Source organism: Salmo trutta, chromosome 3 (assembly GCF_901001165.1).
Source record: "Salmo trutta chromosome 3, fSalTru1.1, whole genome shotgun sequence".
NCBI classification, from domain to species: domain Eukaryota; kingdom Metazoa; phylum Chordata; class Actinopteri; order Salmoniformes; family Salmonidae; genus Salmo; species Salmo trutta.
The window spans coordinates 67391233-67404567 of record NC_042959.1 but is presented as its reverse complement, the minus strand read 5'-3'; the positions used below and the strand labels follow the sequence as shown (position 1 = coordinate 67404567).

The window sequence follows — 13335 nt, the reverse complement described above, 5'->3', positions numbered from 1 at the left end:
TGTTTTCCATTACTGTAGGGGTGTCAAACTCATTCCATGGAGGGCCTAGTGTCTGCTGGTTTTTGGTGTTTCCTTTCAATTAAGACCTAGACAACATTAATTCATCAATCAAGTACAATGGAGGAGTGAAAACATGCAGACACTCGGCCCTCCATGGAATGAGTCTAGTGGAAGTTAGGTTATATAATTCAATACAATCTCTAGCCATATTTAAATAGAATAGTGTTTGATGTCCCCCTGATGTTTCAACAGCATATGATTATCACTGTCGTTATCTAGAATGATAGAATTGTGATATTGTCCATATAGTTTTCTGATAATCTCTTGCTCTCTTCTCTCTCTCCTCTCTCCTCTCTCCTCTCTCTCTCGTCTCTCTCTCCTCTCTCTCTCCCCTCCTCTAGCTGAGGGAGTTGGAGGATAAGTATGCAGAGTGTATGGAGATGCTCCATGAGGCCCAGGAAGAGCTGAAGAACCTCCGGAATAAATCACTACCTCTCAGTACACCCCGACGCTTCCACTCCCTGGGCCTGTTCCCTATGGTGAGAGACACATACACAGGGGTCAGAGTAATAAAACACTGCCCCTCAGTACACCTCAACACTTCCTGTTCCCTATGGACAGACGAGAGGGAGGGAGGGAGGGAGCAAGAGAGGGAGGGAGGGAGCAAGAGAGGGAGCGTGAGAGGGAGGGAGCGTGAGAGGGAGGGAGGGAGGGAGAGCGGGAGCGAGGGAGGGAGGGAGGGAGCGAGCGAGCAAAAGAGAGATGGGGGAGGGAGCAAAAGAGAGAGAGGGAGGGAGCATGAGAGAGAGGGAGGGATAGAGGGAGCATGAGAGAGAGAGAGAGAGAGAGAGAGAGAGAGGAGGGAAGAAAAGATTGAAGGAGTACGGAAGGGAGAGAGGGCTATAACTGGTATAGAGGTGAAATGGATTTCCTTTCATCAGGTTTTGTTTTCAACCCCCTTCCTCAGGTGTCATATGTCGTTAACAACATAGTTTATGCCGAGGAGGTGAGTGGAGAACTTGTCTATTGCATCTCTGACTGCTTGATGTGTTGCCACTCACCACCAGTGAGGAGCAGGGAGGTAACCCTAATGCCCTGGCCACATCCTAACTCCCCAGCCACATCCTAACTCCCCAGCCACTTCCTAACTCCCTGTCCCCAGGCCCAGCCCTGGCCACGTCCTAACTCCCCGGCCACGTCCTAACTCCCTGGCCCCAGGCCCAGCCCTGGCCACATCCTAACTCCCTGGCCCCAGGCCCAGCCCTGGCCACATCCTAACTCCCTGGCCCCAGGCCCAGCCCTGGCCACATCCTAACTCCCTGGCCCCAGGCCCAGCCATGGCCACGTCCTAACTCCCCGGCCACGTCCTAACTCCCTGGCCTCAGGCCCAGCCCTGGCCACATCCTAACTCCCTGGTCCAAGGCCCAGCCCTGGCCACGTCCTAACTCCCCGGCCACGTCCTAACTCCCTGGCCCCAGGCCCAGCCCTGGCCACGTCCTAACTCCCTGGCCCCAGGCCCAGCCCTGGCCACGTCCTAACTCCCTGGCCCCAGGCCCAGCCCTGGCCACGTCCTAACTCCCTGGCCCCAGGCCCAGCCCTGGCCACGTCCTAACTCCCTGGCCCCAGGCCCAGCCCCGGCCACATCCTAACTCCCTGGCCCCAGGCCCAGCCCTGGCCACGTCCTAACTCCCCGGCCACGTCCTAACTCCCTGGCCCCAGGCCCAGCCCTGGCCACATCCTAACTCCCTGGCCCCAGGCCCAGCCCTGGCCAAGTCCTAACTCCCTGGCCCCAGGCCCAGCCCTGGCCACGTCCTAACTCCCCGGCCACATCCTAACTCCCTGGCCCCAGGCCCAGCCCCGGCCACATCCTAACTCCCTGGCCCCAGGCCCAGCCCCGGCCACATCCTAACTCCCTGGCCCCAGGCCCAGCCCCGGCCACATCCTAACTCCCTGGCCCCAGGCCCAGCCCTGGCCACATCCTAACTCCCTGGCCCCAGGCCCAGCCCCGGCCACATCCTAACTCCCTGGCCCCAGGCCCAGCCCCGGCCACATCCTAACTCCCTGGCCCCAGGCCCAGCCCCGGCCACATCCTAACTCCCTGGCCCCAGGCCCTGGCCACGTCCTAACTCCCCGGCCACGTCCTAACTCCCCGGCCACGTCCTAACTCCCTGGCCACGTCCTAACTCCCTGGCCCCAGGCCCAGCCCTGGCCACGTCCTAACTCCCTGGCCCCAGGCCCGGCCACGTCCTAACTCCCCGGCCACGTCCTAACTCCCCGGCCACGTCCTAACTCCCCGGCCACGTCCTAACTCCCCGGCCACGTCCTAACTCCCCGGCCACGTCCTAACTCCCCGGCCACGTCCTAACTCCCCGGCCACGTCCTAACTCCCCGGCCACGTCCTAACTCCCCGGCCACGTCCTAACTCCCCGGCCACGTCCTAACTCCCCGGCCACGTCCTAACTCCCCGGCCACGTCCTAACTCCCCGGCCACGTCCTAACTCCCCGGCCCCAGAACTGTGATGTAATTGTAACGTAAAGCCAGTCACAGAGAGAGGTAGACACCTTATCTGTGTTAGCGTCTAGCTGTAGTGAATGTGGTCTGTGGGGAGAAGGAGATGGCTGGTATTGACCCTGTAGAGAGAAGTAATGCTTTGAGGTGTTTACAGTAGTTTTAACAGGCTGGGGTTGGTTCCCATAGTAACCCTGTTATGTCTGTGTGATGGATCCTGTCTTGTTTTGTTTGTTTTTTGGGGCCCAGAAGATTCTCTAACAAATTAACCCAATTCAGTCACATAGTCTCTCTAGAACATGGGTCTCCAACCCTGTTCCTGGAGAGATACCCTCCTGTAGGTTTTCACTCCAACCCTGTTCCTGGAGAGCAACCCTCCTGTTGGTTTTCACTCCAACCCTGTTCCTGGAGATCTATCCTCCTGTAGGTTTTCACTCCAACCCCAGTTGTAACTAACCTGGTTCAGTTTATCAACCAGCTAATTATTAGAATCAGGTGTGCTAGATTAGGGTTGGAGTGATAACCTACAGGAGGGTAGCTCTCCAGGAACAGGGTTGGAGTGATAACCTACAGGAGGGTAGCTCTCCAGGAACAGGTTTGGAGTGATAACCTACAGGAGGGTAGCTCTCCAGGAACAGGGTTGGAGTGATAACCTACAGGAGGGTAGCTCTCCAGGAACAGGGTTGGAGTCATAACCTACAGGAGGGTAGCTCTCCAGGAACAGGGTTGGAGTGATAACCTACAGGAGGATATCTCTCCAGGAACAGGTTTGGAGTGATAACCTACTGGAAGGTATCTCTCCAGGAACAGGGTTGGAGTGATAACCTACAGGAGGGTTTCTCTCCAGGAACAGGTTTGGAGGGATAACCTACAGGAAGGTATCTCTCCAGGAACAGGGTTGGAGTGATAACCTACAGGAAGGTATCTCTCCAGGAACAGGTTTGGAGTGATAACCTACTGGAAGGTATCTCTCCAGGAACAAGGTTGGAGTGATAACCTACAGGAAGGTGTCTCTCCAGGAACAGGTTTGGAGTGATAACCTACTGGAAGGTGTCTCTCCAGGAACAGTGTTGGAGTGATAACCTACTGGAAGGTGTCTCTCCAGGAACAGGGTTGGAGTGATAACCTACAGGAAGGTGTCTCTCCAGGAACAGGGTTGGAGTGATAACCTACAGGAAGGTGTCTCTCCAGGAACAGGGTTGGAGTGATAACCTACTGGAAGGTGTCTCTCCAGGAACAGGGTTGGAGTGATAACCTACTGGAAGGTGTCTCTCCAGGAACAGGGTTGGAGTGATAACCTACTGGAAGGTGTCTCTCCAGGAACAGGGTTGGAGTGATAACCTACTGGAAGGTGTCTCTCCAGGAACAGGTTTGGAGTGATAACCTACTGGAAGGTGTCTCTCCAGGAACAGGGTTGGAGTGATAACCTACAGGAAGGTGTCTCTCCAGGAACAGGGTTGGAGTTAACTTACAGGAGGGTATCTCTCCAGGAACAGGGTTGGAGTGATAACCTACAGGAAGGTATCTCTCCAGGAACAGGTTTGGAGTGATAACATACAGGGTGAGGTCTCTCCAGGAACAGGTTTGGAGTGATAACCTACTGGAAGGTGTCTCTCCAGGAACAGTGTTGGAGTGATAACCTACTGGAAGGTGTCTCTCCAGGAACAGGGTTGGAGTGATAACCTACAGGAAGGTGTCTCTCCAGGAACAGGCTTGGAGTGATAACCTACAAGAAGGTGTCTCTCCAGGAACAGGGTTGGAGTGATAATCTACAGGAGGGTTGCGCTCCAGGAACAGGTTTGGAGCGATAACCTACAGGAGGGTAACTCCAGGAACAGGGTTGGAGTGATAACCTACAGGAAGGTATCTCTCCAGGAACAGGTTTGGAGTGATAACCTACAGGAAGGTGTCTCCAGGAACAGGCTTGGAGTGATAACCTACAGGAAGGTGTCTCTCCAGGAACAGGGTTGGAGTGATAATCTACAGGAGGGTTGCGCTCCAGGAACAGGTTTGGAGCGATAACCTACAGGAGGGTAACTCCAGGAACAGGGTTGGAGTGCCCTGCTCTAGAATACACCAATGTTCCAGCTTAACACGGCTGGATGTTTACTACGTCAGTTTGGCATAGAGAGAAGAGCAGAGTTTGGACATCCAGCTTTCTTACATCACTGCCTTATCAGCGTGTTGTGCTAGCGTGTTGTGCTAGCGTGTTGTGCTAGCGTGTTGTCCTAGCGTGTTGTCCTAGCGTGTTGTGCTAGCGTGTTGTCCTAGCGTGTTGTCCTAGCGTGTTGGCCTAGCGTGTTGTCCTAGCGTGTTGTCCTAGCGTGTTGTGCTAGCGTGTTGTGCTAGCGTGTTGTCCTAGCGTGTTGTGCTAGCCTGTTGTCCTAGCGTGTTGTCCTAGCGTGTTGTCCTAGCGTGTTGTGCTAGCGTGTTGTCCTAGCGTGTTGTGCTAGCGTGTTGTGCTAGCGTGTTGTGCTAGCGTGTTGTGCTAGCGTGTTGTCCTAGCGTGTTGTGCTAGCGTGTTGTCCTAGCGTGTTGTCCTAGCATGTTGTCCTAGCGTGTTGTCTTTGCTTAATCATCTCCCGGACACAAGAAAGTAGCTAGAAATATGGTGATCAGAGGTTGTTTTTAATGAGTGCATTAGGTGAGTAGTTAGTTTACATCAACTACCTTCACTTAAACTACAGCAAAGGTTTTACCTGCCAACTTTGGTTTTGAATCGTGACATTCTGCCTCGTGATTTGTTGGGAGAGTTGTCTGTCTGAAGAGGACACCCCCCTTTTCAAAGTTACCAAGAGAGTCTTTATTAATCACAGTCCCTAGGTCTGGGACTTCAGAGACTAGTCACATAGTAATCATCATTATTATTGTCTGTCTGTCTGTCCTCCCAGGACTCTCTAGCTGCTGAGATTGAGGGCACCATGAGGAAGGGGCTCGCTATGGATGACCCGGAAGTGGAAGAGCAGAAGTAGGCCCTCATCCAATACTAATATCTACTGAAGTACATCTAACCCCATTTAGGAGCTACGCTGATATTGTGTGTGTGTGTGTCCGTGTGTGTGTGTGTGTGTGTGTATATGGTATGCGTGTGTAGGTTGCACCCCAAGCGTGTGTTTGAGACTGTGAAAAACGTTAACCTGATGCGTCAGCGCTCCTCTCTGGCCCCGTCTCCCATGAACATCCCCGGCTCCAACCGGTCGTCCTGTCTGAACTCTGGCCGCTCCAGCTGCCTGTCCACGCCCCGCTCCAGCCTGTACGGAGGAGATATGGGGAGCATCCTCATAGACAACCACACCAACAGCTTCATACTGGAGACGGCTGACCACAGGTGCTGGGACTGAGCCATGACTACTCGCTGGCTGGCTCTCTTTCACTTTGAATATGAAATATCTCTCTTTCTCTCTGAATGTGATATCTCTTTCTCTCTCTCTCTCTCTCTCTCTCTCTCTCTCTCTCTCTCTCTCTCTCTCTCTCTCTCTCTCTCTCTCTCTCTCTCTCTCTCTCTCTCTCTTTCTTTCTCTCTCTCTTTCTCTCTCTCTCTCTCTCTCTCTTTCTCTCTTTCTTTCTTTCTCTCTTTCTTTCTCTCTCTCTCTCTTTCTCTCTCTCTCTCTCTCTCTCTCTCTTTCTTTCTCTTTCTCTTTCTCTCTTTCTCTTTCTTTCTCTTTCTCTTTCTTTCTCTCTCTCTTTCTCTTTCTCTCTCTTTCTCTTTCTTTCTCTCTTTCTCTCTCTTTCTCTCTCTCTCCTCTTTCTCTCCTCTTCCTCTCTGTCTTCTTGATCTAGTAAAGTTCTGGCTGGAACAACAGGTCAAAGGACGTCCCATCCATGTAGTTGTCCAGTAAAGTCTATCAGAGTGTAAACAGAGTGTTAAACAAGACGGTTCCCATGGTTTCCTGAATGCATATCTGCTATCATTGTAATTTGAAAAGATCAGGGTTAGGGTTACTAAGCACTTTGCTGGCTATACAACAACACCACTGACAGAAATATCCATGGCTTTGCTGGGTAAACCAAGAGGGAAAGGAAGAAGTTTGTCTTTACTAGTTCCCATAGCAACCACGGTACAATAAAGCCAAACAGTACTTTCTCCTGTAACTTTCTCATGTAACAACTGATTATGTTGTGGCTCTGCACATAATGCTAGGAAAGTCAAAACGTCTTGTGTTGACGTCAAATGACCATTGGTGATTTTTGTTATTAGGAACGCAAACCGCAAATAACAGTTGACTCTTTTTGTTGCTTTGCTGATGTCATCAGCCAGTCTTGTTGTTATGTACAGGACCAGTGTCTTTCATTGAGTACAGCAAACCAGTTATAGGACCTTTTGTTAGACTTGTAGCATTGAATAGATTGAATAAATAAATACTATGTACACAGTTCCTCCAGACCTCAGCTAAAGCAGGTTGATGGCCAAGACTCATGTTGTCTTCTGCTCTATTCTCTCCCCCCCAGTGCGGATGATTCCAACAAGAAACCAGGGACCCCTGGAACGCCGGGCTCTCAGGATCTGGAAGCAGCCCTGCGACGTCTCTCCCTGCGGCGGGACAACTACCTGAGCGAGCGGCGCTTCTTCGAGGAGGAGAGGGATCGGAAGCTCCAGGGGCTGGTGGAGAAGGGAGAGGTGTACAACGGCAGTATGACCCCCACAGAGAGCATCATGTCCCTGGGAGGAACCCACCCCTCTTCCATCTGGTCTGGGTACTCCTTCAGCTCCCGCTCCTACCTGCCGGAGAAGCTGCAGATCGTCAAGCCTCTGGAAGGTGACTCCTCCCCCACGACCTCTCACCCTGCTGCTGGTTGACACACTGTGGGAGTTAATTCACCATGATGAGTGCAGCCTCTCCACACAGTACTCCTTCTACTTCAGACTCACCCAGCCCCCGCTGCTGCTTCCACATCTACAGTTAGAGTTGAGGCTCGCACACATCACACCGAACGTGGATCTAGCTTTCGTCTGCCGATCGTTCAGCGCGCTGTGTTTTAGGGACCACCCGCTGTCGACGTCTGACTGCCAAAAATCTTTAAGGGATTCTACATAATAAAATCGATTTGCAAATTACGTTCAGAGGTGCCAAGTTAGAAAACGTTATTGGTGTGTCAGAGCCTTTAGACTTAGACTTAGACCAGCCCACCACCACTAGCTCTGCCAAACACATTAGTTTAACCTAGTTTAGTTATCATCATGCAAAGCAAACCCAGACCTGTTGAAGGTCTTTTCCACAGCATCGTTGAGGCCCTGTGCCTCTCATCCTATGTTTTATCAAGGAGGGATTACATTAAACAGCTGTACAGCCTGTTACTCTAATGTCCATGTCAAATCATCTCCAAACATATCAGGCATCCTCAAAAAGCTGTCAAAAGAGATTTGCTACATATTTGTGTTATCTCCTGAAAGAACCTGAATGCAGCTGTTTGAAATACAAGTTGGATACTGTGTTAGTTTGAATCGATAGATGCAGTTCTAGATCAGGTATGAAGCACACGTTTAACCAAATAAAAGAGAAGTTGTTCACATTTTTATCTACATTTTTCTTACATAGAGTATTTATTTTCCCACGCTAAAATGCTAAATATATTTATTTTCCAAATGTTGTTTTCAACATGTTTTTCAGCTTTTTTTTGTCAGATGAAATGGTTGATTGAAAAATCACCAGAGATCAGAGGGCCCTGGTCAAAAGTAGTGCACTATATAGGGATGTAGGGTGGCATTTGGGATGTAGTAACTGTCAGGTTATACAGTAGTAGGAAACATCTAGTAGAGTATCTAATCTGGGTCTCTGGTGCCACCTGGTGACAACACCATTAACATGCACAATGAATCAACACTTTACCTTGTGAGTTCATTACATTATTACACTGTTATTACATTATCATTACACTATAATAATATAAACTGAGATGAATTACATTTTCATTACACTATAATAATATACACTAACATTTATTACATTATCATTACATCTTAGTATATATTATTATAGTGTAATGATAATGTGAAACATCTTAATGTAATACACTAAAATAATATATACACTATTATTACATAATATACACTAATTGTTATTGCATTATCATTACACTATAATAATATATACTAATATTTATTACATTGTCATTACACTATAATAATATATGCTATTTATTACATTATCATTACACTATAATATATACTAACATTTATTACATTAGCATTACACTATGATAATATATACTAAGATGTATTACATTATCATTACACTATAATAATATATACTAATATTTATTACATTATCATTACACTATAATAATATGTGTGTCTAACGTTTGATATTTTCCCTCCCAGGCTCAGCCACCCTGCACCAGTGGCAGCAGCTGGCCCAGCCCAACCTGGGTGGGATCCTGGACACGCGGCCTGGTGTGGTCACTAAGGGCTTCCGTCCTCTGGAACTAGATCTGGAGCACATGTACCTGTTCACTGACTTTGAGGAGGAGGACTTTGAGGTAGTGGAGGAGTCTGACCACCTGTCTGTCCACAGCCTCTCTGCCTCAGGCTCTACCCCCGGCACTAGTGGCATCTCCATCCTCAGCCGGCAGGGCCTCCGTACCCGCTCCTCCTCCTGCTCCTCCTCCTGCAGCGGCAGAGCCATCAACAACAACCTTCCAGAGGGAGGGGTTGGGGGTGATGGAGAACCTAGGGAAGAGGGCGAGACATTAGGCCCAGGCAGCACATCACTGTTGTCCCCCGCACCTCCAGACAGAGAGAACCAGGAGAACCAGGATCAGGCTGCAGCCGCTGACGGGGTGTCCGGTGAGGGAGCCTCCTAAATGGGTCACACAGGCACCGGACGTCGCTAACCATCCCTTCTACCTCAGGATATTGGGGCATTCATTGGCCATAGCCATCCCCTCCTCGCCTGCCCATCGGTCCCCGATCCCTCCACGCTCATGCACACATCTCCAGACACACCCACCTCATCCAGACGTGTTCAGACACACCCACCTCGTCCAGACACACCCACCTCGTCCAGACGTGTCCAGACACACCCACCTCATCCAGACACACCCACCTCATCCAGACGTGTCCAGACACACCCACCTCGTCCAGACACACCCACCTCGTCCAGACACACCCACCTCGTCCAGACACACCCACCTCGTCCAGACACACCCACTTCGTCCAGACACACCCACCTCATCCAGACGTGTCCAGACACACCCACCACGTCCAGACACACCCACCTCATCCAGACGTGTCCAGACACACGCACCTCGTCCAGACGTGTCCAGACACACCCACCACGTCCAGACACACCCACCTCATCCAGACGTGTCCAGACACACCCACCACGTCCAGACACACCCACCTCATCCAGACGTGTCCAGACACACCCACCTCGTCCAGACGTGTCCAGACACACCCACCTCGTCCAGACGTGTGCTACTATCATGCCCCTTCTGAGTATATTGAGTTGAATTTATTTCAGTATCATGTTTAATCTCCACCTCTCTCACACGTTCACACTGTTCCTAAATCTCAAGATCCTTCCTTACAAATTCAGATTCATTTGAATCATCCAGTTCTGATCACCACTTCCGTCCACTCGAGTCATTTGTGTTTTGTTCTTGTCTTCCATCACAACATTCTTCATCTCAAAGGCATGAATAACACTCAAAAAGACATAATGGGAGATGTCCTTTGTTAGTGTAAACCTACATAGTAATGTAGTGACGTAGTATATACGTATTACACACACACACACACACACACACCAGATTGAATATGTACAACCTATGGCCAGTATCCAGGTCTGTGGTTTGGTTGCCGTGGATTCAGATGACGTGATCTGTTAACAACATCATGCTCTCACAGCTGTCCAGTAACTCACATGACACTACTGGCATCCCAAATGGCCCCCTATTCCCTATACAATGCACTATTTTAACCATGGCCATAGTGCTCTGGTCATGAGTAGTGTTACTATATAGTGAGTAGGGGACCATTTGGGAAACATGTTCAGTCCATGACCCTGTTTCCTAGGAATTATTATGGAGTGGTGTGAATGTCACCTCATCTCCTGCCTTTGACATTGAGCTGCAGAGTCCACACACAGCTCCAAACAGTCAACACTGCAGAGTCCACACACAGCTCCAAACAGTCAACACTGCAGAGTCCACACACAGCTCCAAACAGTCAACACTGCAGAGTCCACACACAGCTCCAAACAGTCAACACTGCAGAGTCCACACACAGCTCCAAACAGTCAACACTGCAGAGTCCACACACGGCTCCAAACAGTCAACACTGCAGAGTCCACACACAGCTCCAAACAGTCAACACTGCAGAGTCCACACACGGCTCCAAACAGTCAACACTGCAGAGTCCACACACGGCTCCAAACAGTCAACACTGCAGAGTCCACACACAGCTCCAAACAGTCAACACTGCAGAGTCCACACACAGCTCCAAACAGTCAACACTGCAGAGTCCACACACAGCTCCAAACAGTCAATACTGCAGAGTCCACACACGGCTCCAAACAGTCAACACTGCAGAGTCCACACACGGCTCCAAACAGTCAACACTGCAGAGTCCACACACAACTCCAAACAGTCAACACTGCAGAGTCCACACACAGCTCCAAACAGTCAACACTGCAGAGTCCACACACAGCTCCAAACAGTCAACACTGCAGTCCACACACAGCTCCAAACAGTCAACACTGCAGAGTCCACACACAGCTCCAAACAGTCAACACTGCAGAGTCCACACACAGCTCCAAACAGTCAACACTGCAGAGTCCACACACAGCTCCAAACAGTCAACACTGCAGAGTCCACACACAGCTCCAAACAGTCAACACTGCAGAGTCCACACACGGCTCCAAACAGTCAACACTGCAGAGTCCACACACAGCTCCAAACAGTCAACACTGCAGAGTCCACACACGGCTCCAAACAGTCAACACTGCAGAGTCCACACACGGCTCCAAACAGTCAACACTGCAGAGTCCACACACAGCTCCAAACAGTCAACACTGCAGAGTCCACACACAGCTCCAAACAGTCAACACTGCAGAGTCCACACACAGCTCCAAACAGTCAATACTGCAGAGTCCACACACGGCTCCAAACAGTCAACACTGCAGAGTCCACACACGGCTCCAAACAGTCAACACTGCAGAGTCCACACACGGCTCCAAACAGTCAACACTGCAGAGTCCACACACAGCTCCAAACAGTCAACACTGCAGAGTCCACACACAGCTCCAAACAGTCAACACTGCAGTCCACACACAGCTCCAAACAGTCAACACTGCAGAGTCCACACACAGCTCCAAACAGTCAACACTGCAGAGTCCACACACAGCTCCAAACAGTCAACACTGCAGAGTCCACACACGGCTCCAAACAGTCAACACACCACTTCTCTGCAGTGTTTTTAGTTCAACCTGCATTGTGTTCCCTATGGAGAATCCCTATGTTAGAGTGGAACACTAATTCATGCCTGGGATATTAGGAATCTGCTGAAATCATTGTCATTCCTTTCTCTGCCTACCTAATTGTTTTCAGTGGTTTAAAACGGCTTCTTCAGGCAAAAATACAGCTGTTTCATCTTTTCAACTGATGTAGCTTTAAACCATCCACTCTGTCTTTGAGTGTTTGATTTTAAGTTTTGTGTTTAAAAGAATGTTTGTATCTCTGCCCAGTACTAACCCTCTAACCTTCCCCTCTCTCTTCCCCTCTCTCCCTCTCTTCCTCTCTCTCCCTCTCTTCCCTTGTCTCCCTCTCTTCCTGTCTACAGCCCACTACCCTGGTAAATGCATGTCCAACACCAGCTCCACCTATACCTTCACCACCTGTCGGATCATGCACCCCTCAGACGAGCTGACCAGAGTCACCCCCAGGTTAGACAACCCTCTTACCCCATACTGGTGGAGTCCCAAATGGCTTCCCTATCCACTGTGGGACCTGGTCCAAAGCAGTGCACTACAGCATATAGGGAAAAGAGTGCCGTTTGAGATGCATGCTGACACTGCAGTGTACCCCTGTAGCCACTAGGTGGCAGTGTCTGTCTGAACTGCTTTCACTGCAGACAGTGGAAACCTCCTTGGCTTTCAGCATTGGGTTGAGAATGATAATGCAGAGAGGATCATAATAAGCCCATATTGCTGAAGGAAATACTGGCTCAGATTAATGATATTAATGATATTAATTCATGTTGATGTAAAAACTAAGTTAGTCATGATTTCGTTCACAAGTACGTTTTCCTTTGCCCTGGCTGAGCCATAGTGTGTTTAACACACACCCACTGTCTGACAGCTAGAATTGCCCCTCCTGAATAAAGATGATTGAATTGTATTGAATTGCCCCCATCCCCTCCAGGTCATGTGATGAGGAAGAGGAAGCTGCTCTCTCATGTTGTTCTGAAGGCTGATTTAGAGCAGCAGGCCCACTGAGCCACGCCCCCTCCCGCCCGTGGGTGAGACCTGTCGCATGTCACATGACTAGTAGCGTGGCCTCGTTGTAGGGGATTTGGTGTCTGACTCCGTAGTTTTGGGGTTGTTCCGGGGAATAACAAAGCCTGCCTCGCTGTCCCCTTCTAACTATTCTGCTTCCTTTGGTCTCTAAACCCTCTAACCCCCCTCCTGTCAACTGTTAATCAAACAAATGTAGCAGAGCTCCTCCCCAGCGGGCTGAGACTATCTAATCAATGACGATCAGATCAGAATGTCTCCCATAATATAATGATGGGGCCCTGGCATTGATTCATACAATACAACTTGATTGTGGTCTGATGATTGACGTTAAGCTTGTGGGTGTTCATTGCTTACAGAACTATGTTTGGAACA

General features: G+C 49.9%; 1 protein-coding gene across 8 annotated transcripts in view; it reads left to right on the top strand.

Moving 5' to 3' along the window:
• The window catches only part of LOC115185056 (trafficking kinesin-binding protein 1), a 56263-nt gene that overhangs the window by 30629 nt on the left and 12299 nt on the right, over nt 1-13335 (top strand). For 4 of the 8 annotated variants that reach the window (XM_029745686.1, XM_029745685.1, XM_029745689.1 and 1 more), the window contains 7 exons: nt 402-539; nt 968-1006; nt 5401-5477; nt 5604-5837; nt 6959-7266; nt 8829-9293; nt 12288-12390. In XM_029745686.1, coding sequence (XP_029601546.1) covers nt 402-539; nt 968-1006; nt 5401-5477; nt 5604-5837; nt 6959-7266; nt 8829-9293; nt 12288-12390 — 1364 coding nt within the window. Of the gene's footprint in view, nt 1-401; nt 540-967; nt 1007-5400; nt 5478-5603; nt 5838-6958; nt 7267-8828; nt 9294-12287; nt 12391-12868; nt 12966-13335 lie in introns of all 8 variants that reach the window. The other 4 variants (XM_029745687.1, XM_029745690.1, XM_029745691.1 and 1 more) reach the window with 3 other exon arrangements.